The following is a 15,198-nucleotide window of genomic DNA, read 5'->3' as shown; positions in this document are numbered from 1 at the left end:
ATAAACACAAAAATTTATTAACAAATAGATAATAAAGAATTAGATACAATAAATCAAGATAAAATTGTGTTTTAATTTGTATTTAAACATAGTAGTTTCTCCTTATGTTATTATTAGTATTCTTTATAAAATTTATAAAAGTAAGATAACTCACCTAAATATACTTTTTATTTATCCTATTTTTTAGATAATTATTTAAAATATAAAAAAATAAAAAATAAATTACTTTTAGCAAATTTTTAAATTAAAAATTTTCAAAAATTTGCCTCAGAAAATTCCAGTGATCTTTAGCTGCAGTAATAACTAGCTTATTTTTGGCAAAGTTGTGGAAAGACAGTATAGCATCTATTTGCTTTTTTGTCAAGAAATTGGCGATAACTTTCCATAAAAAGTAAAGATTTATGAAAACTATTATAACAGCAGAAATAACCATAATTAAAATACTCTAACTTTTTATAGAATCGCTAATAAATACCATCAGAGTTATTGTGAATATAGATATGTCCATTTGTCTTATACAAAGTTTTTACATAGAACATGTTTTAAAAGGACTGACTAATAAATAATATTATCAAACAAATTAAACATAATTATTTAATCTAAAAAGAATTTACAAATTATTTTCAAAAGTTTTTGGCAAACAAATAAAACTAATAATAAAGATATCTTTTAAGTAGAATCAGCTAATTGCATTTTAAGGATAATTATCAATAAGAATATCTATAAATGTCTAAATAAATCCCAATAATATGCTTAATCTTCTTTATAGCCTGATTTGAAGTGATTAAAAGAAAATATTACAAAAATGCTCTTAGTAAATCTTTTAATGATAGCCATTTTAGTTAAAGGTATTAAAATAGCCCAAAATATTAATAGAGGTATAAATATAAAAGTAGACCATTTATATTGGCTTTCATCACATCTAATTTAAGTTGAATAGCTATTGTAAGAGTAGTTATCAATTTAACTACAAACTATCTATTTTTAAACAAAAAATTAATATTTAATATAAATTTTTATTATGATAAAATCAATTTGAAAAGTATTTTTAAAATTAATTAAAAATTTTGAAATAGAAGAAAATAAATAAATAACTTACATTCGAGCTTAATATATCAATGATTTATGGTGAGTAAATAAAATATGTGAAACTTGCTATCAAAGTAAAAAATTACAGTTTAAATTTACTAAAAAAATAATATTTTTTTCTAATTTAGTTCCATTATTAAAAGCTTTTTTCATTATTATTATTATTTTAGTCTTCTTTGTTATTCTAAATTTGTTATTTACCCTATTGAGCTATTTTAAATCTTATTAAAATGATGCAATAACTAATAAAATAAGTTAAGACAATAATTATGAATATGTGAACCTGACTATATAAAACTTTCATGTAAGCCAAAGGAATAATATCAGTTGCAAAGCAGTCAAAAAGTCTTAATATAAATTCATTTTATCTTGATAGAAAAGTAAGTATAAATGTAAATGGCCAAGGGATCTGTAGCTGCAGTTATGTTATCAAAAAAAGCAATTGAAAATAGCAAATAAAAATTTTAAAAGTTACTATTCTTTAGTTATTATTTCTTTATAGATTTTCATTTAAATTTTAAATATATTCTGATAAAACCAATAAATTGCTTTAAGGGCAATTTATATGAGCTTAAAATAAATTATCCCAAATAATAAAAATTATGTAAATAGTAAAAGTTAAATATACTATTTAGGTTACAATTGCTACCAATATACTCAGCATTATATTTTAACTATTACACCTTTTAAACAAAAAATCGTTATTAAATTGAGTAAAAATATTAAATTTTTAATCTTACTCTTAGCAGCTGTATTATTAATATTTCATATATGATTTATTCCAATATTTGCCTAAATAATCACAGTCCAAACAGAAAACACCAGTGTTACCTATTTTTATGATATAGTATTTAATTTATTGTAATAATTCAAGATTATTTTTAATATATTATCATAATTTTACTCAAAAATTAATATTACAATTATAAAAAACGATAGAAAATTTAATAAAATAGTGAATAAATAATACCTTCTTCACAGTAGTATATATTCCAATTACCAGATCTTTAAGTATTAAGGAGAGAACTATCTCTTGAAATATCTCCAACACAGTTTTAAGGCCAATCACTGCAATATTCAATAACATCTGTATTATTATTTAGCCTATAATATCCATCTGGTAAGCCTATGTTGCTTAATTAGCATTAAAATTGATTAGAATAACATTTTTAGCAGATAAATTATCCAGGCTTGATAGAATAAGTTTAATATTAGCAGGCTACACAGGAATCGTATGTATTATTAATTTAATTACTTTTATATCCTACTTAACATTCATTTGTTATTTGTATTTCAAATTAAAATGTTATATTCTTTAAGATTTAAGATATAGTTCCTTATTCATTATAAATAGCTTATTTGACTTAATCACAATATAAACTGATTCTAAATTTTTAACTGAATTTGCCATATATTTCAAGATCACTCAAATCAAAAAGATTGTCTTTAAATGTAATTTTATTACTCCTGAGAATATAGTTACTATTTTGGTCACTATTTATGATACTAACATATAAAGTTATATTATCACTAGACATAGTTTTATAAATTTGATTTTTGTTACTGCTCATTAGAAACACTGTAAAAAAACCCTATTATTAATATTATTGTTAAATTAAATATTACTGATTAGCAAATTATGAAAATATAACTAAATTACCTTAACTTATCCAGATGATGGAATTATTACAGTATCATTTTATTTTACTAATATGTTATTATAGTAAACTTAATAAGATGTAGGAAAACTTGCAACGTCAGACCCAAATTAATATGCTTTGTTACCTAATATGAAGTTGTTCTGAGTCTATGGTAGGTTGAAATAAGAATAATATCCTCCTCCTCCATAGTGTGCTATGTTTTAAATGATGTAAGTATTTTATAAATTAATATTGAAAAGTTGATATTAATTTATTAGTATTTAATCAGTTAATAGACTTATCTATAAATCATTGTAAATTCCTCCACCTAAACTGTTGGCTATATTATCATTAATTTTAGTATTTTATATTATCATTTCAACATTCTTAGCATATATTGCTCCTCCATTACCGAGAGAAGTGTTATTCTGGAATGCGTTTTAAAACATTTGTACAATTTTTATAGGATTATATTCATTGCTTAGTAATCTGCTGGTTAAACTTTGTATTGGTATAGATGATTACAAATATATTCCTCCTCCATTTTGGCAAATGTTATTCTTAAAGAAAGAATTTTAAATATATGCTGCTCCACTGATTTCAAGATTTAGATTACCATATGCACACCCTGAACAACTAAGACTGTCTAAAACTGTGTTTGTAATATTAATTGAGTTTGCTTTAAATTTGATCAATTATTATTTTTCAAGCAAAGACTCTATTTAAAATAATCTAACACTTTCTAGAGCAATCTTATTTGCCTCTATGTGGATTAATTCATAATCAGTTGTTGTCATTAAATATTATGAAAAGGTATTTAAGTAAGATTGTGTGTTAATAACTTAAATAGGGATAGGTAAACTGATCTATTAAGAGATTAAATTATAGTCTAAAAAAGAAAATGTTTACTGAAACTGTAGATTAGTTATAGTCACTTATTCACCTTAGTTAATATAGATGTAGTAGTACTCATTATTTTTTAAGAAAGTAGAACTTAAAGTAGCTTGCATCTATACAATTTGTTTGTTCATATTTTAAATTGTATTGAATACTTAACAATTTTGTAGTATAATCATTATTTTTTAATAATCAATCCCATTAATGTATAATATAATCGATTATAATAGAGAGAAGTTGTCTTCAAAATTAACATAATTAAAATTAGCAAAAATGCTCACATTTGTTTTTTCAATATAAAATACAGCTCCCTATATAGCAAAATTATTCTAAAAAGAGCTATTTTCTACTGTTATGTCTAAATAATTAGCTAGATTTGTTTAAATATAAATTGCTCCACCCATACTATTTTAATTATTAATAAAGGCTTCATTACTTTAAAATGAGCTTTTTCTGATTAATAGTTAACCAAGTCCAGTTAAACAAATGTATAATGCTCCTCCATTTATTGCTTTTTACCCACTGAAAGATGAATCTATAATTTATATTGAATCGGCTTGAATATAAGCAAACCCTCCTTATAAATCGTAATTAGGAAGTTAAGGTTACTGAGTAAGGAATTAAGCATTCGTAATGTAAATATCTAAAAAAATAAGATATAATGAAGGAGTGGTTAATTCTGTTTAATTGTCAGTAAAATTGATATTTTCTATAGTAAGTTTCCCCTTCTAACTAACTATATAAAATCCAGGGCTAGTTTAAAGATATTTTACCTTATATTAAAAAAATATAATTTAAATAAATAAATAAAAGAAAAAAGCAAATCAATTGGAGAAGGCGTATATTATAAAAAATTAAATTACAAATGATGAAACTTAAGAAGCTAAGTAGTTTTAACTTATATTTATATTAATAAGTTACAAAGTCACCTGTTCAATGTTGTTGATAATAAACATGCCAACGTTGTTGATAATATTTCTCACAATAAACTTGTTATTTTCAGCTTTCAAATCATGAATTTTAATAATTAAACTTTGATTTTAAGCATCAGTGTTAGTGATTTTAAAAATAGTTGCTATTGATAAAGTATTAATTATTGAGAGTTTACTAATTTCTAAAATTTAATTGATATTGTTTATTATGAATTAATCACACTATAAGGCTTGATTGCCCGTCACAACTCCGTCACTTAAAAATAAACTTTGAGTGTTTCTTAAAGTTAATATTTTCGAAAAGTAAGAGTTATTTACAGTAAATTTGCTTAAAGTAAATGATATAGCATACTAAATGTTTATAAGTACACTATTAAAACTTGTCAAAAAGATATTATCGGCTTTCACGTTCAAAAGATTTATTTTTATTTAGTCAACAAGAGTTTTGCTATTTCCAATTAGCTTGAAAAGTAATCCACTGCTTGAGCTAATTAAATTTTATTATACAGTGATATCGCTTAAAAAGAAGTTGAATTAATCAGTATAAACTATTTTAGGTTATTAATACACCTCAAATAATGTGTAGTTAATAAAAGTGTTATTGTTGATTATTAGTTAAGATAGCTGAAGCAAATTTTGTTAAAAGAGTGAATATTGTTGTTAGCATGTAAAATTATTAAATTATAAAGTTAAATTATTTATTTAATTAATAACAAAGTAACTATATGAGATTATTTAGCTATTTTAACCAATTTCATTATTCTGAATAGATACATCATTCCAATTAGAATATGTTCTTTTGTTGGCTTAATTTGATTGAATATTAAAAAATATAGATCTATTTAAAAAACTGCTACTCTGAATTAATAGTCCCTAAAACTCTATATAAAGATTCCCTGCAAAAAGCTGTACAAGAGACCCTTAGTTAAAGTTCATCTATATTAAAAAAAAAATTTATTTCTTTGATTTAATATTAAAAATTAAATTTTATTTGTTTTAAAAATTTTCTTGTTTTGCCTTAAATTTTAGGAAAGATAAATAAATAAATTACATTTATGAGACTAGTATTATGAACAATAAACAACATCCTTGGATTTTAAAACTATTGAGTAAAGATCAAATTAAAGAAATTCTGCTGATTTACTTAAAACCCTTGAATATTAACATTTTAGAGAGAAAAGGAATCCATTACATTATCAAATTCAAATATAAAATTATTTGGAATTTAATATTTATTCAGTATATTAACATCAGTAAAATTAATACTTTTTAATAAAGAATTATTGATTTAAAATCCAAATTTCTAATTACTAAAATATGAATTTTGGCTAGAAGTAAGCAGTGAAAGACTTTAAAAAGTAACATGAGTAAATCCTGATATTTATATAGGCTGACTTGATTCTAATGTTGTTTAAGATTAAGCTTTGTTTGTTATAGTTAAAGAAAATCTTTGCAGTCCAAAAATATACTATGAAATACTAGTTTTAATTTATATCTTTTAAAATAACCTACAATCATTTTGATTAATTATTAATTCTACATCAATAAATTCAACTGAGATTTCATTATAAAACACCAAATATTTTGTTAAATCTTATTAATTAATTATCAATTTATCCCAGTTTATTTCAGAAGATCTTTGAATATTTAATGGGTTTCCTATAGTTCCTTCTCCAATACTATCTGAATTAGAACCACAAACCGCGTAAATCTATCGTTTTACTGTTTAATAAGTGCAGCCTTGGTCTGAATTCAAACATAACAAGCATTTTTGTCGTTCGCTATCATATACCCATTTATAGTTGCTTCTCTCACTTTCAGGAGTTATTTAAGGAATAGGCAAATTATCTTTACATTTTTTACACAATGAACTGTAAATATTAAATGGATTATCCTTTGTTTCTCCAACTTTCTCACAGGCTTAGCAACTTTTAATAAACAAAAAATAGAATCATTTTAAATTTATGTTTCTTAAAAAAAACAAATAATTTTTTCAATAAAAAATTAGATTGTCCAAAAAATAAAATTATTTATTAAATATTAAATACTCTTAATTCTTATTAATTAAGATTCAATTTAAAAATTTTATTTAATGTTAGAAATTAAATATAAAAAATTCAAAATTTGGTTTAACTTATTTTAAATTAAAGTAAATATTTATTTGTAAGAGGTGAAGATTGTTTTTAACTTTTATTGAATAAGCTTTTATTGAATGGTAAATTTTAAAGTATTTATGTATTTACGGGTAGGGACACATGTGACAGGCAGAATGATTTTAGTCAAAATTAACCATACTATTAATATCCACAACACTGTTACCATTTAATAGATGAAACAAACTAATATAGCCAATAATATTGGTAACATACGACATTAAATATTACTAATTGCATTATAGACACTTAAAAATTTAATTTTTGTAGAGCTGGCAAGATTAGCAAGTTTGATCACACTGGAGTTAAATGCATTTATAATCTTTATAGTAGTAACCATCTTAGCAATAGGTACAAAATAAGTATGCTTTATTATCATTAATTAGATTTTAACGAAATTTTAGAGAATAAAATGGCTAATTAAATGTAAATTGGTCACTATAATTTATGATTCCATCACCTATTTAAAAAATAAATAAATTAAGTTTGGTAACTTCATAATTTGAATTAAAATGTACTATAAAAGCATTCTACACAACCAGTTGGACAGGGAAGGCAACCTTAGAGTGTTACTACATAATTATCTTCGCATTTAGTGCATTAATAAATTTATTAATTTGTGTCTTAATCTATATAGGAATAGCAACTTCTACAGTTTAATGTCTATTAAAAAATATGAATAAATTTGTGGATTAAATAAGAAAAGCAAAATTTTACATTTTAATTGCATGAAACTGCTATCTAATTTAATGAATTTAAATATTGAGGCAATTAGTTAAAATAGCACGTATTAGTACTGCATTGATAACAGAAAATTGGATTTGAATTGTAAGTGTCTTAAAATAAAAGACTCTAGCATTTAGAAGTAAAAACATTTAAATTTATGTTAACTGAGTTACTTACACATTAATTGTAATATTATGTCATTTAATTAAAACACGTATCTCTACTTCTTAAGCATAATTAATTCTAAACATTAAAGTATGTTTAAGTGCATTAGTAGCAGTAAGGAGCAACATTATTATTAAGCTTCCAAGAATTTGAATTCAGTATATAAGGAAAGTCAGTCTATACTACATTATATTCAATTTAGCAATTTTAAATTGTTGTTTGTTAACAATTCACATCTAAATATTTAAAAATTATTTTATTTATTTTCATTTAGTTATTAATTTTTACCATCAAAAAACTTATAAGAAGTGTTCAAGCACTCTATGCATTTATAAATTAAAGTAGCTACAGACAAAAAGTTAGGATCAAAGTTTAATTAATTAGAGTGGTTATAATTAGGCATTCCTTTAAATTAATTAAAAATATCTCTTTAAAATATTAATTAAACATAAAATTTAAATTTAAAGCTTTCTCAAAAATTTAGAAAATTGAATACTTTGAGAAAATATTCTTAATAATTCATTGATTTCTATTTTTAAATTTCTGAATTTTCTATCTTAAATTTATTTTAAAGCTATAAATGAAAACATATAGGAAATAATATTAATTTTTAATTTAAATATTGCTAAATTTTTATATTATTTTTACCTGTATAGCACAATTTACAATTTTAACCACAGGGATCACATCCTTGATAAGTAGATTACACTGTAAAGCCTTATTGACACTGAGTACATCTTAAAGAATATTCTTCAGAAGATAGTTACGATAAGAATTAAGAGCTATATAAGTTCTATATTTCACTCCAATTAATATTTTGCTAGTTATAAAATCCTCCAAAAACACAATCCAAACAATTTTTAGGGCATTAAAAACACCTACCACTATAATGCAAAGAAAAACCTTGATTACATTTTAAGCATTAGTGCTGTTAGGAAATTTAATTATAAAAGCATTAATTGCATTAACTGTCACCTGTAAATAATTAAAAATAATAAAAATTTTAAAATATTTAGTTACTACAAGTTTCAACAAAATCTTCCTTAAATTTAATAAGAAAAAAAAAGAAATTTTGGGATTATTTTAGATATAAAAATAAATAGGGAGATTTAATTGAAGCAGCAGTTTGGAAAATAATTTACATTAAATATCTTAGAAATATTAAAAGAATTTATCGGTTAAGACTGTGCTTTAGGATATTTAATAATAAATATTGATTTATTTTAAAAATTCTAAGCTAACTATTTAATTATCTGTATTTAATTCAAATTAAATGAAATTCTAGCAATCAATTAAAGAAGTTTAGAAAAGAAGCCTAATAGAAATGTAGTCATAATATTAAACCTATTTAACAGATAAAGGAAAGCTGTATATGTCTTATCTATAATTTATGATATAAATCTAATGTTATAAAAGTAGTTTTTCATATAAATTTACATAAATCCTTTATTGATTCCATCTTATGTGCATTAAAGAAAAAGCCTATTTTATTAGTAGAATTGGCTTTCATTATAGTCTAATTTATACTCAATACTCTAAAAGTTTTTTATAGAAATGCAAATTATTTTTTAAGGATTTATTTCTATAAGATAATAGTTAAAAGAACACTTAGTACAAACATTTTTACTTTAGCAGGAAAAACAACTAAGTTATTTATTTATTTAAATAATATTTTATTACATTTAAATTTCTTTTATTTAATAAATTAACTTACTTCTATGGACATTATTAAGAATCTTCAACACCAAAGCTCTCTGAAATGTAAATTATGTTCAAAAAAGAATAAAAGGAATTTGATTTATATTAGACTTCCTATTATTCTTCTAAGCTGTAGCATTTTCCATTTCCAGGCTAAATAAAGTTAATTGGGCAAGAGTAACAAAATTAAGAACTGTTTGAGATATTTTGGCACATCCTCAAAGTATTTGTGCATTGTATAGAATAGGAAGGATTAGTCAAAATTTAGTTTAAATATTAATTTGTGTCAACAATTAAGCAAGGAACATCAGGTCTCTATTTAATTATGCACTAATTTGACAGTAACTATAAATTTATCATTTCAACACATGTTTCTTTAAATATAAATGTAATAAATCAATAAATATTATTTTTTAAAATATTTACACTAACTATTATTTTTGCACGTTTAGTCAGGACATGATTTACAGTTTTTTAACTTATAAAATTAGCAATATCCTGTTTATTTAATAATTAATAGCTTGATTTTTAAAAATTTTGCTTCGAAAAGATAATATTTTTTTTAAGACGCATAAAATATTGTAATTAATTAATTAAAATTTAATTTAAAAATAAAATAATTTACCATATTAGTTTACACAAAATTAATTTTCTATTGAGATTTGAATACATTAATTATATTAATTTAAACAGCTTGAAGGATCACATTAATAGCAAGGAAGATTTAAAGGGTTATTATTTACGATTATGCAAGTAGTATCATAATATTAGCAAATACCTGGCTACATTTGAATGCAAAATTATGTCACAGGATCTTTACAATACTATCCATATGCGCATGTTGACTATTTTACATTAAATTAAATAAAAACATTATTTTCTTTTATAAATGGTTACTGCTGGCTAATTAGGCGAATCTATAGTAATACATTATTATAGATTACTCTTGTATATTCCTATATAATTTAATAAGAAAATTTGGTTTTAAATTGTGATGGAAAAGCAATTAAAAATGAATAAAAGCTTTTTCAATTGTTATTTATTTTCTATTATTAAATATATGATTGTTTTTTTTATTTGGTTACAGAATATATCATTACAATTCCACATTATATATTAATTCAATTCAAGCTTAAATTTCATTCATTTCAAAGCCTAACAATTCTTTCATAAAAGACTTAATTTATGTGAGTACCATTCATTAAGGAAAATTTGATTTAGAAAAGAAATAAAGAAATTCAATTATATACCGATAACATTATTGTATTGATCTACTTTAGTACAATAGGCAGAATCTGTTCCAATATTCATTATACAATACCTAATTTTATTTTACAAAATTTCAAAGTATTATGAAATAATTTAAAAAATTTACTAATTTTCACATTCAACAGCTGTTATTTATTCCTCAATTAAGCATCTGTAGTTTTAATCTCTTCCAACGTATTCATTATTGTATTTTTGACAATAATTATTGATTATGCAAAAACCTGAGGAACATTTAATCGCCTACATTTAATATTGTTGTAAACAGTTTCCATCCATATCTACTCCATACATTTACACTAAACTTTATGAAGAGCAACCAGTGCCACTAACATCATTTAAAAAATAACATTAATTAAACTAACTATTAAAACATATTTCTAGACTAAATTAGCAATCTGTTAACTAAGGAATAGGATAGTTAGTACATTATAAACTAGTTACGCATTTTTAATTAACATCCTTACCTAAATATATACCTGAAATGGCTACACATTAGTTATTATAAATGCAAAAACTTTTCATACATTAAATTAAAGTTTCACTACCTCCATAGTCAGAGCATCTATCAGTAAAAAAAATCTTTCCTCTGTATCCATCTTAATTACTAAGTGGAACACAATTTTAATTTTGATCCAAACAGTAACTATACGCACAGTTAACTGAGTTTCCCGTTTATTATTAAATGGACTGACAAAAATCATTATTAATATTTTTAGCCATTTGCTATTCTATGTTTGGATTTAGCTAAACACAAAAATAACCTTAAGAATTTTATATGATGCAATATCCATATCTACATCTATTGAATTAATTCAAATAAGAAAATTTATATGAAATATATCCAAAATAAGTTAAATTCTATTTATTTATTAGACATCTAATTTATTTTCCTAATAAAGTTTAAAATTGGAATATCTATTCTAGTTTTATTGTAATTCCTCAAACAATCAATGATTAATTTTCAATAAAAAATTGAGATTATTAATTTTTCAATTAAGATTGGTAGTAGTATGTATTAATGCAAAAATAAGTATAATCTTTAAAAGAGATTTGGGTATTTAAAAAAATAAAATGGTTGAGTTATTTATTCAAACCTTCATTTTAATAATTAAATAATTAAATGAAAACTAATAAAAAATAGTATTACTTATAAGCATTGTTTTAATTAGGAAGCAAACAATTCAAATTAGGATCTAAGCCAACTATAAAAGTACTTAAATCTATATTTTAGCAACTGTATCCATTAATATCAAATAAAATACAATATTTTGGTGCACAATATTTTAATTACTCAGCAGTATAGCCATTAAAATAGCAGTTATTATTGATTGTTTTCCCCTTTTTATAAAAAATAGCAACAACTTAAAAATAAATTGGCTTTATAAATTTAAAAAAAAAAATCTTTACAATAATATTAGGATCTTATGTCATTAAAGTGCACATCTTTTAATTCTGATTTAACTAATATTAACAAACTCCGTCAATCTAGCTATAACAGTTAATATTTATTTATTGATAGTACTAGCAAAAATTTGTTGCGGTAACACCTATAAAATTACTTAATGATGTTATGTCATAGCAATTATTTTAAATTGAATTGATTTATTATAAGCAAAAACCTTAAGAGCACTTAACACAATTTACATTAGGTTAACAATATCTGTTTTAATCATAACAATTGCTGTTCATCAACTCTATATAATTCATTTATTTATCTTAAGTAACTTATGTCAATTCTCCCTCATTTGTAATGTCTACTATTTAGGAAATAGTTTTATTTTATATACAGTCATCTCTACTAGAAAAAACATGATATTGATTGAAGTAGCTAACTATTTTAAAAAATAATTTTAGTAAAATATTTAAAGTTCAGTGTTACCATCAAAGAGATCTCCATAATTAAAGAGTACAATAGTTCCACAATAAATTTGAAAAATATTAAAACTAGGACAATCCGGATTTGTAAGAAAAATAACAGCTGTATTTATATTGTTATCTACAATTTATTACATCTTATATTAAAAATCTCTAAAATAGGTGTTATTTTGAGCTTAAGATAACTTTAATGTATCAAGATGAAAGATAAACCTCAACAAAAATAATATATTAAAAATGCTCTATCTCATACTTTTCTAACTTAATATTTTGTCAATAATTTAGAATCTAGCTAAGTTTTGAAATTTATTAATGATTTTGTTATTATAAAATCGATAACTTTTAAATAAATTCTCCCTTCTCTTAAAACCTTAATTTCAAAAAAATTATACTCAAAATAAGAAAATAGTTAGCAGGGGAGTAATAATAATCTAAATAAACTAAAATTCATATTAAAATATGTACCATTTGTACAGTGAAATTAGCCAAATGCTTTAGACAACATCAAAACTTTTATATATTTAACATAATAAAAATTAAATATAAATGTGCTAATCTTAAAAGCTTTGCTTTATCGAGAGCGAAAGCAAAGTGTTCTAGTAATTGTGATTAAGTAAATCAATATATATTATAATAAGATAAAATTAACTTTGTTAAAAACTCCTCAAATTTAATTAAATAATTTGATGTAATAACCCATTTAATTGCATAGGAATTTATTAAATTTATTAAGTAAAGTGTAACAATAAAAATTAAATCCCCACCAATTATCTTTTTAACTTACACTTTTAATTATGACAATTAGAAAATTGAATTCAATATTACTTTAGTATTTAAAAGGAAATCAAGTCAAATCATTTATTTTATTATTTAAATCAGATTAAAGATATCTAATCTTTGATATTTTGAAATAATATTCTTTGTTTCATATTTATATTATTTAGTGATAAGACTTCATTAAAGATAAAAAATTATTGCTTTTTTGTTATTTAATATTCTAATATTAATATGCAATTTAAAAAATCAAAGCAATATAAAATTAAAGTTTTATATTTTTAAATATTATGTAATTAAAAATAGATTTTATTTCACTAAAATAAATATTTTTTCATAATTTACTTCATAAAGTCAAATAAAATGCAAGTAGTCTGTCTAAATACTAAAAATAATACCATAATTATTCAATATTTATGTTCTTGATACTAATAAAATGTATATTTCCGTGTAGAGATAATATGACCATAATTAAGCCATATTAAAAATTATTAAAAACTGGCCTTAAATTATAAAACTTTACCATATATAAAAATAAATGCTCTTCTTAGAAAAATTAATTCCTTTCCTTATATTAGAATTTAAATTTGAATTAAACTAAAATTATAAAAATTGATTACTATTCAATTGAAAAGCATTAATTTTAAAAAGTTAATAATAAAAAGAGTTAAATTATAGTTTGACTTAATATATATGAAGTAAAATAATTATTTTTAATGATTCAATTTATTTTATCAAAAATTATAAACAGCTAGGTAAATAATTTTAAATTAATATAAAAACAATAGCAATTTATCAAATATAAAATATTTAAAATTATATTAATTATTTTTTTTATTTAGAAATTATATCATCATTTTTATTTTCAACGAATTAGAAATTAAAATATTTGAAAATAAAGAATGATATTTCTAAATTTTTTTTTCTATCTAAATTAACTAAAATAAAATTTATAAATACAACAATTTATTGATAAATAGATAATAAATAATTAGATATAATAAATCAAGATAAAGCTTTTATTCTGTTTGTGTTTAAACCTAGTATTTTCTTATATTTATATTCTTTATAATAGTAAGATAACTCTTCTTAATATATTTTTTATTTATCCTATTTCATAGATAATTATTTTAAAAATAAAAAAATAAAAAATAAATTACATTTAACAAATTTTTAAATTTTAAGTTTTCAAAGATGTGCCTCAGAAAATTCCAATGATGTTTAGCTGCAGTAATAATTTATTTATTTTTTGCAAAGTTGCAAAAAGACAGTATTGAATCTATTTACTTTTTTGTCAGGAAATTGGCAATAACTTTCGATAAAAAGTAAAGATTTATGATAACTATAATAACAGCAGAAATAACCATAATTAAAATATTCTAACTTTAAATAGAATCTGTAATAAATACCATCAGAGTAATCGTGAATATAGATATGTCCATTTGTCTTATACAAAGTTTTTCCATAGAATTTGTTTTATAAGGACTGACTAATAAATAATATTTTCAAACAAATTAAAGATATTTATTGAATTTAAAAAGAATTTACAAATTATTTTCAAAAGTTTTTGGCAGACAAATAAAACTAATAATAATGATATCTTTTAAGTAGAATCAGCTAATTGCATTTTAAGGATAATTATCAATAAGAATATCTGTAAATGTCTAAATAAATCCCAGTAATATGCTTATTCTTATTTATAGCCTGACTAGAAGTGATTAAAAGAAAATATTACAAAAATGCTCTTCGAAAATCTTTTAATGGTAAACATTTTAATTAAAGGTATTAAAATAGCCCAAAATATTAATAGAGGTATAAATATAAAAGTAGACCATTTAGATTGACTTTCATCACATCTAATTTAAGTTGAATAGCTATTGTAAGAGTAATTATCAATTTAATTACAAACTATCTATTTTCAAATAAAAAATTAATATTTAATATTAACATACAGCTGTTTTTATTATGGTAAAATTAATA

At 21.7% G+C, this 15,198-nt stretch overlaps 2 protein-coding genes across 2 annotated transcripts; both read right to left on the bottom strand. All coding sequences in view use genetic code 6, as the record gives it.

Annotated features, from left to right (window-relative positions):
• Positions 1-477: 477 nt before the first annotated feature.
• TTHERM_001230180 (transmembrane protein, putative) lies at positions 478-1,101 on the bottom strand (the record flags this gene model as incomplete). Its single annotated transcript, XM_012799108.1, has 1 exon — positions 478-1,101. One exon carries the CDS (start codon positions 1,099-1,101, stop codon positions 478-480), a length of 624 nt encoding a protein of 207 aa, XP_012654562.1.
• A 347-nt stretch (positions 1,102-1,448) lies between these two features.
• On the bottom strand, positions 1,449-12,581 carry TTHERM_01230180 (transmembrane protein, putative; the record flags this gene model as incomplete). Its single annotated transcript, XM_001029933.3, has 24 exons — positions 1,449-1,583; positions 1,730-1,772; positions 1,830-1,920; positions 2,060-2,681; positions 2,750-4,358; positions 4,548-5,439; positions 5,610-5,660; positions 5,870-6,486; positions 6,802-7,171; positions 7,230-7,340; positions 7,509-7,838; positions 7,891-8,007; positions 8,251-8,577; positions 8,745-8,983; positions 9,040-9,246; positions 9,317-9,674; positions 9,727-9,798; positions 9,926-10,145; positions 10,198-10,256; positions 10,551-10,621; positions 10,676-11,368; positions 11,717-11,907; positions 11,977-12,401; positions 12,449-12,581. 24 exons carry the CDS (start codon positions 12,579-12,581, stop codon positions 1,449-1,451), a joined length of 7,983 nt encoding a protein of 2,660 aa, XP_001029933.3.
• Between the last annotated feature and the right edge of the window lie 2,617 nt (positions 12,582-15,198).

This window comes from Tetrahymena thermophila (genome assembly GCF_000189635.1).
Source record: "Tetrahymena thermophila SB210 genomic scaffold scf_8254513, whole genome shotgun sequence".
In the NCBI taxonomy this organism is placed as follows: Eukaryota; Ciliophora; class Oligohymenophorea; order Hymenostomatida; family Tetrahymenidae; genus Tetrahymena; species Tetrahymena thermophila.
Note: the sequence above shows the minus strand (reverse complement) of the source record. Positions and strands in the feature narration are given on the sequence as shown.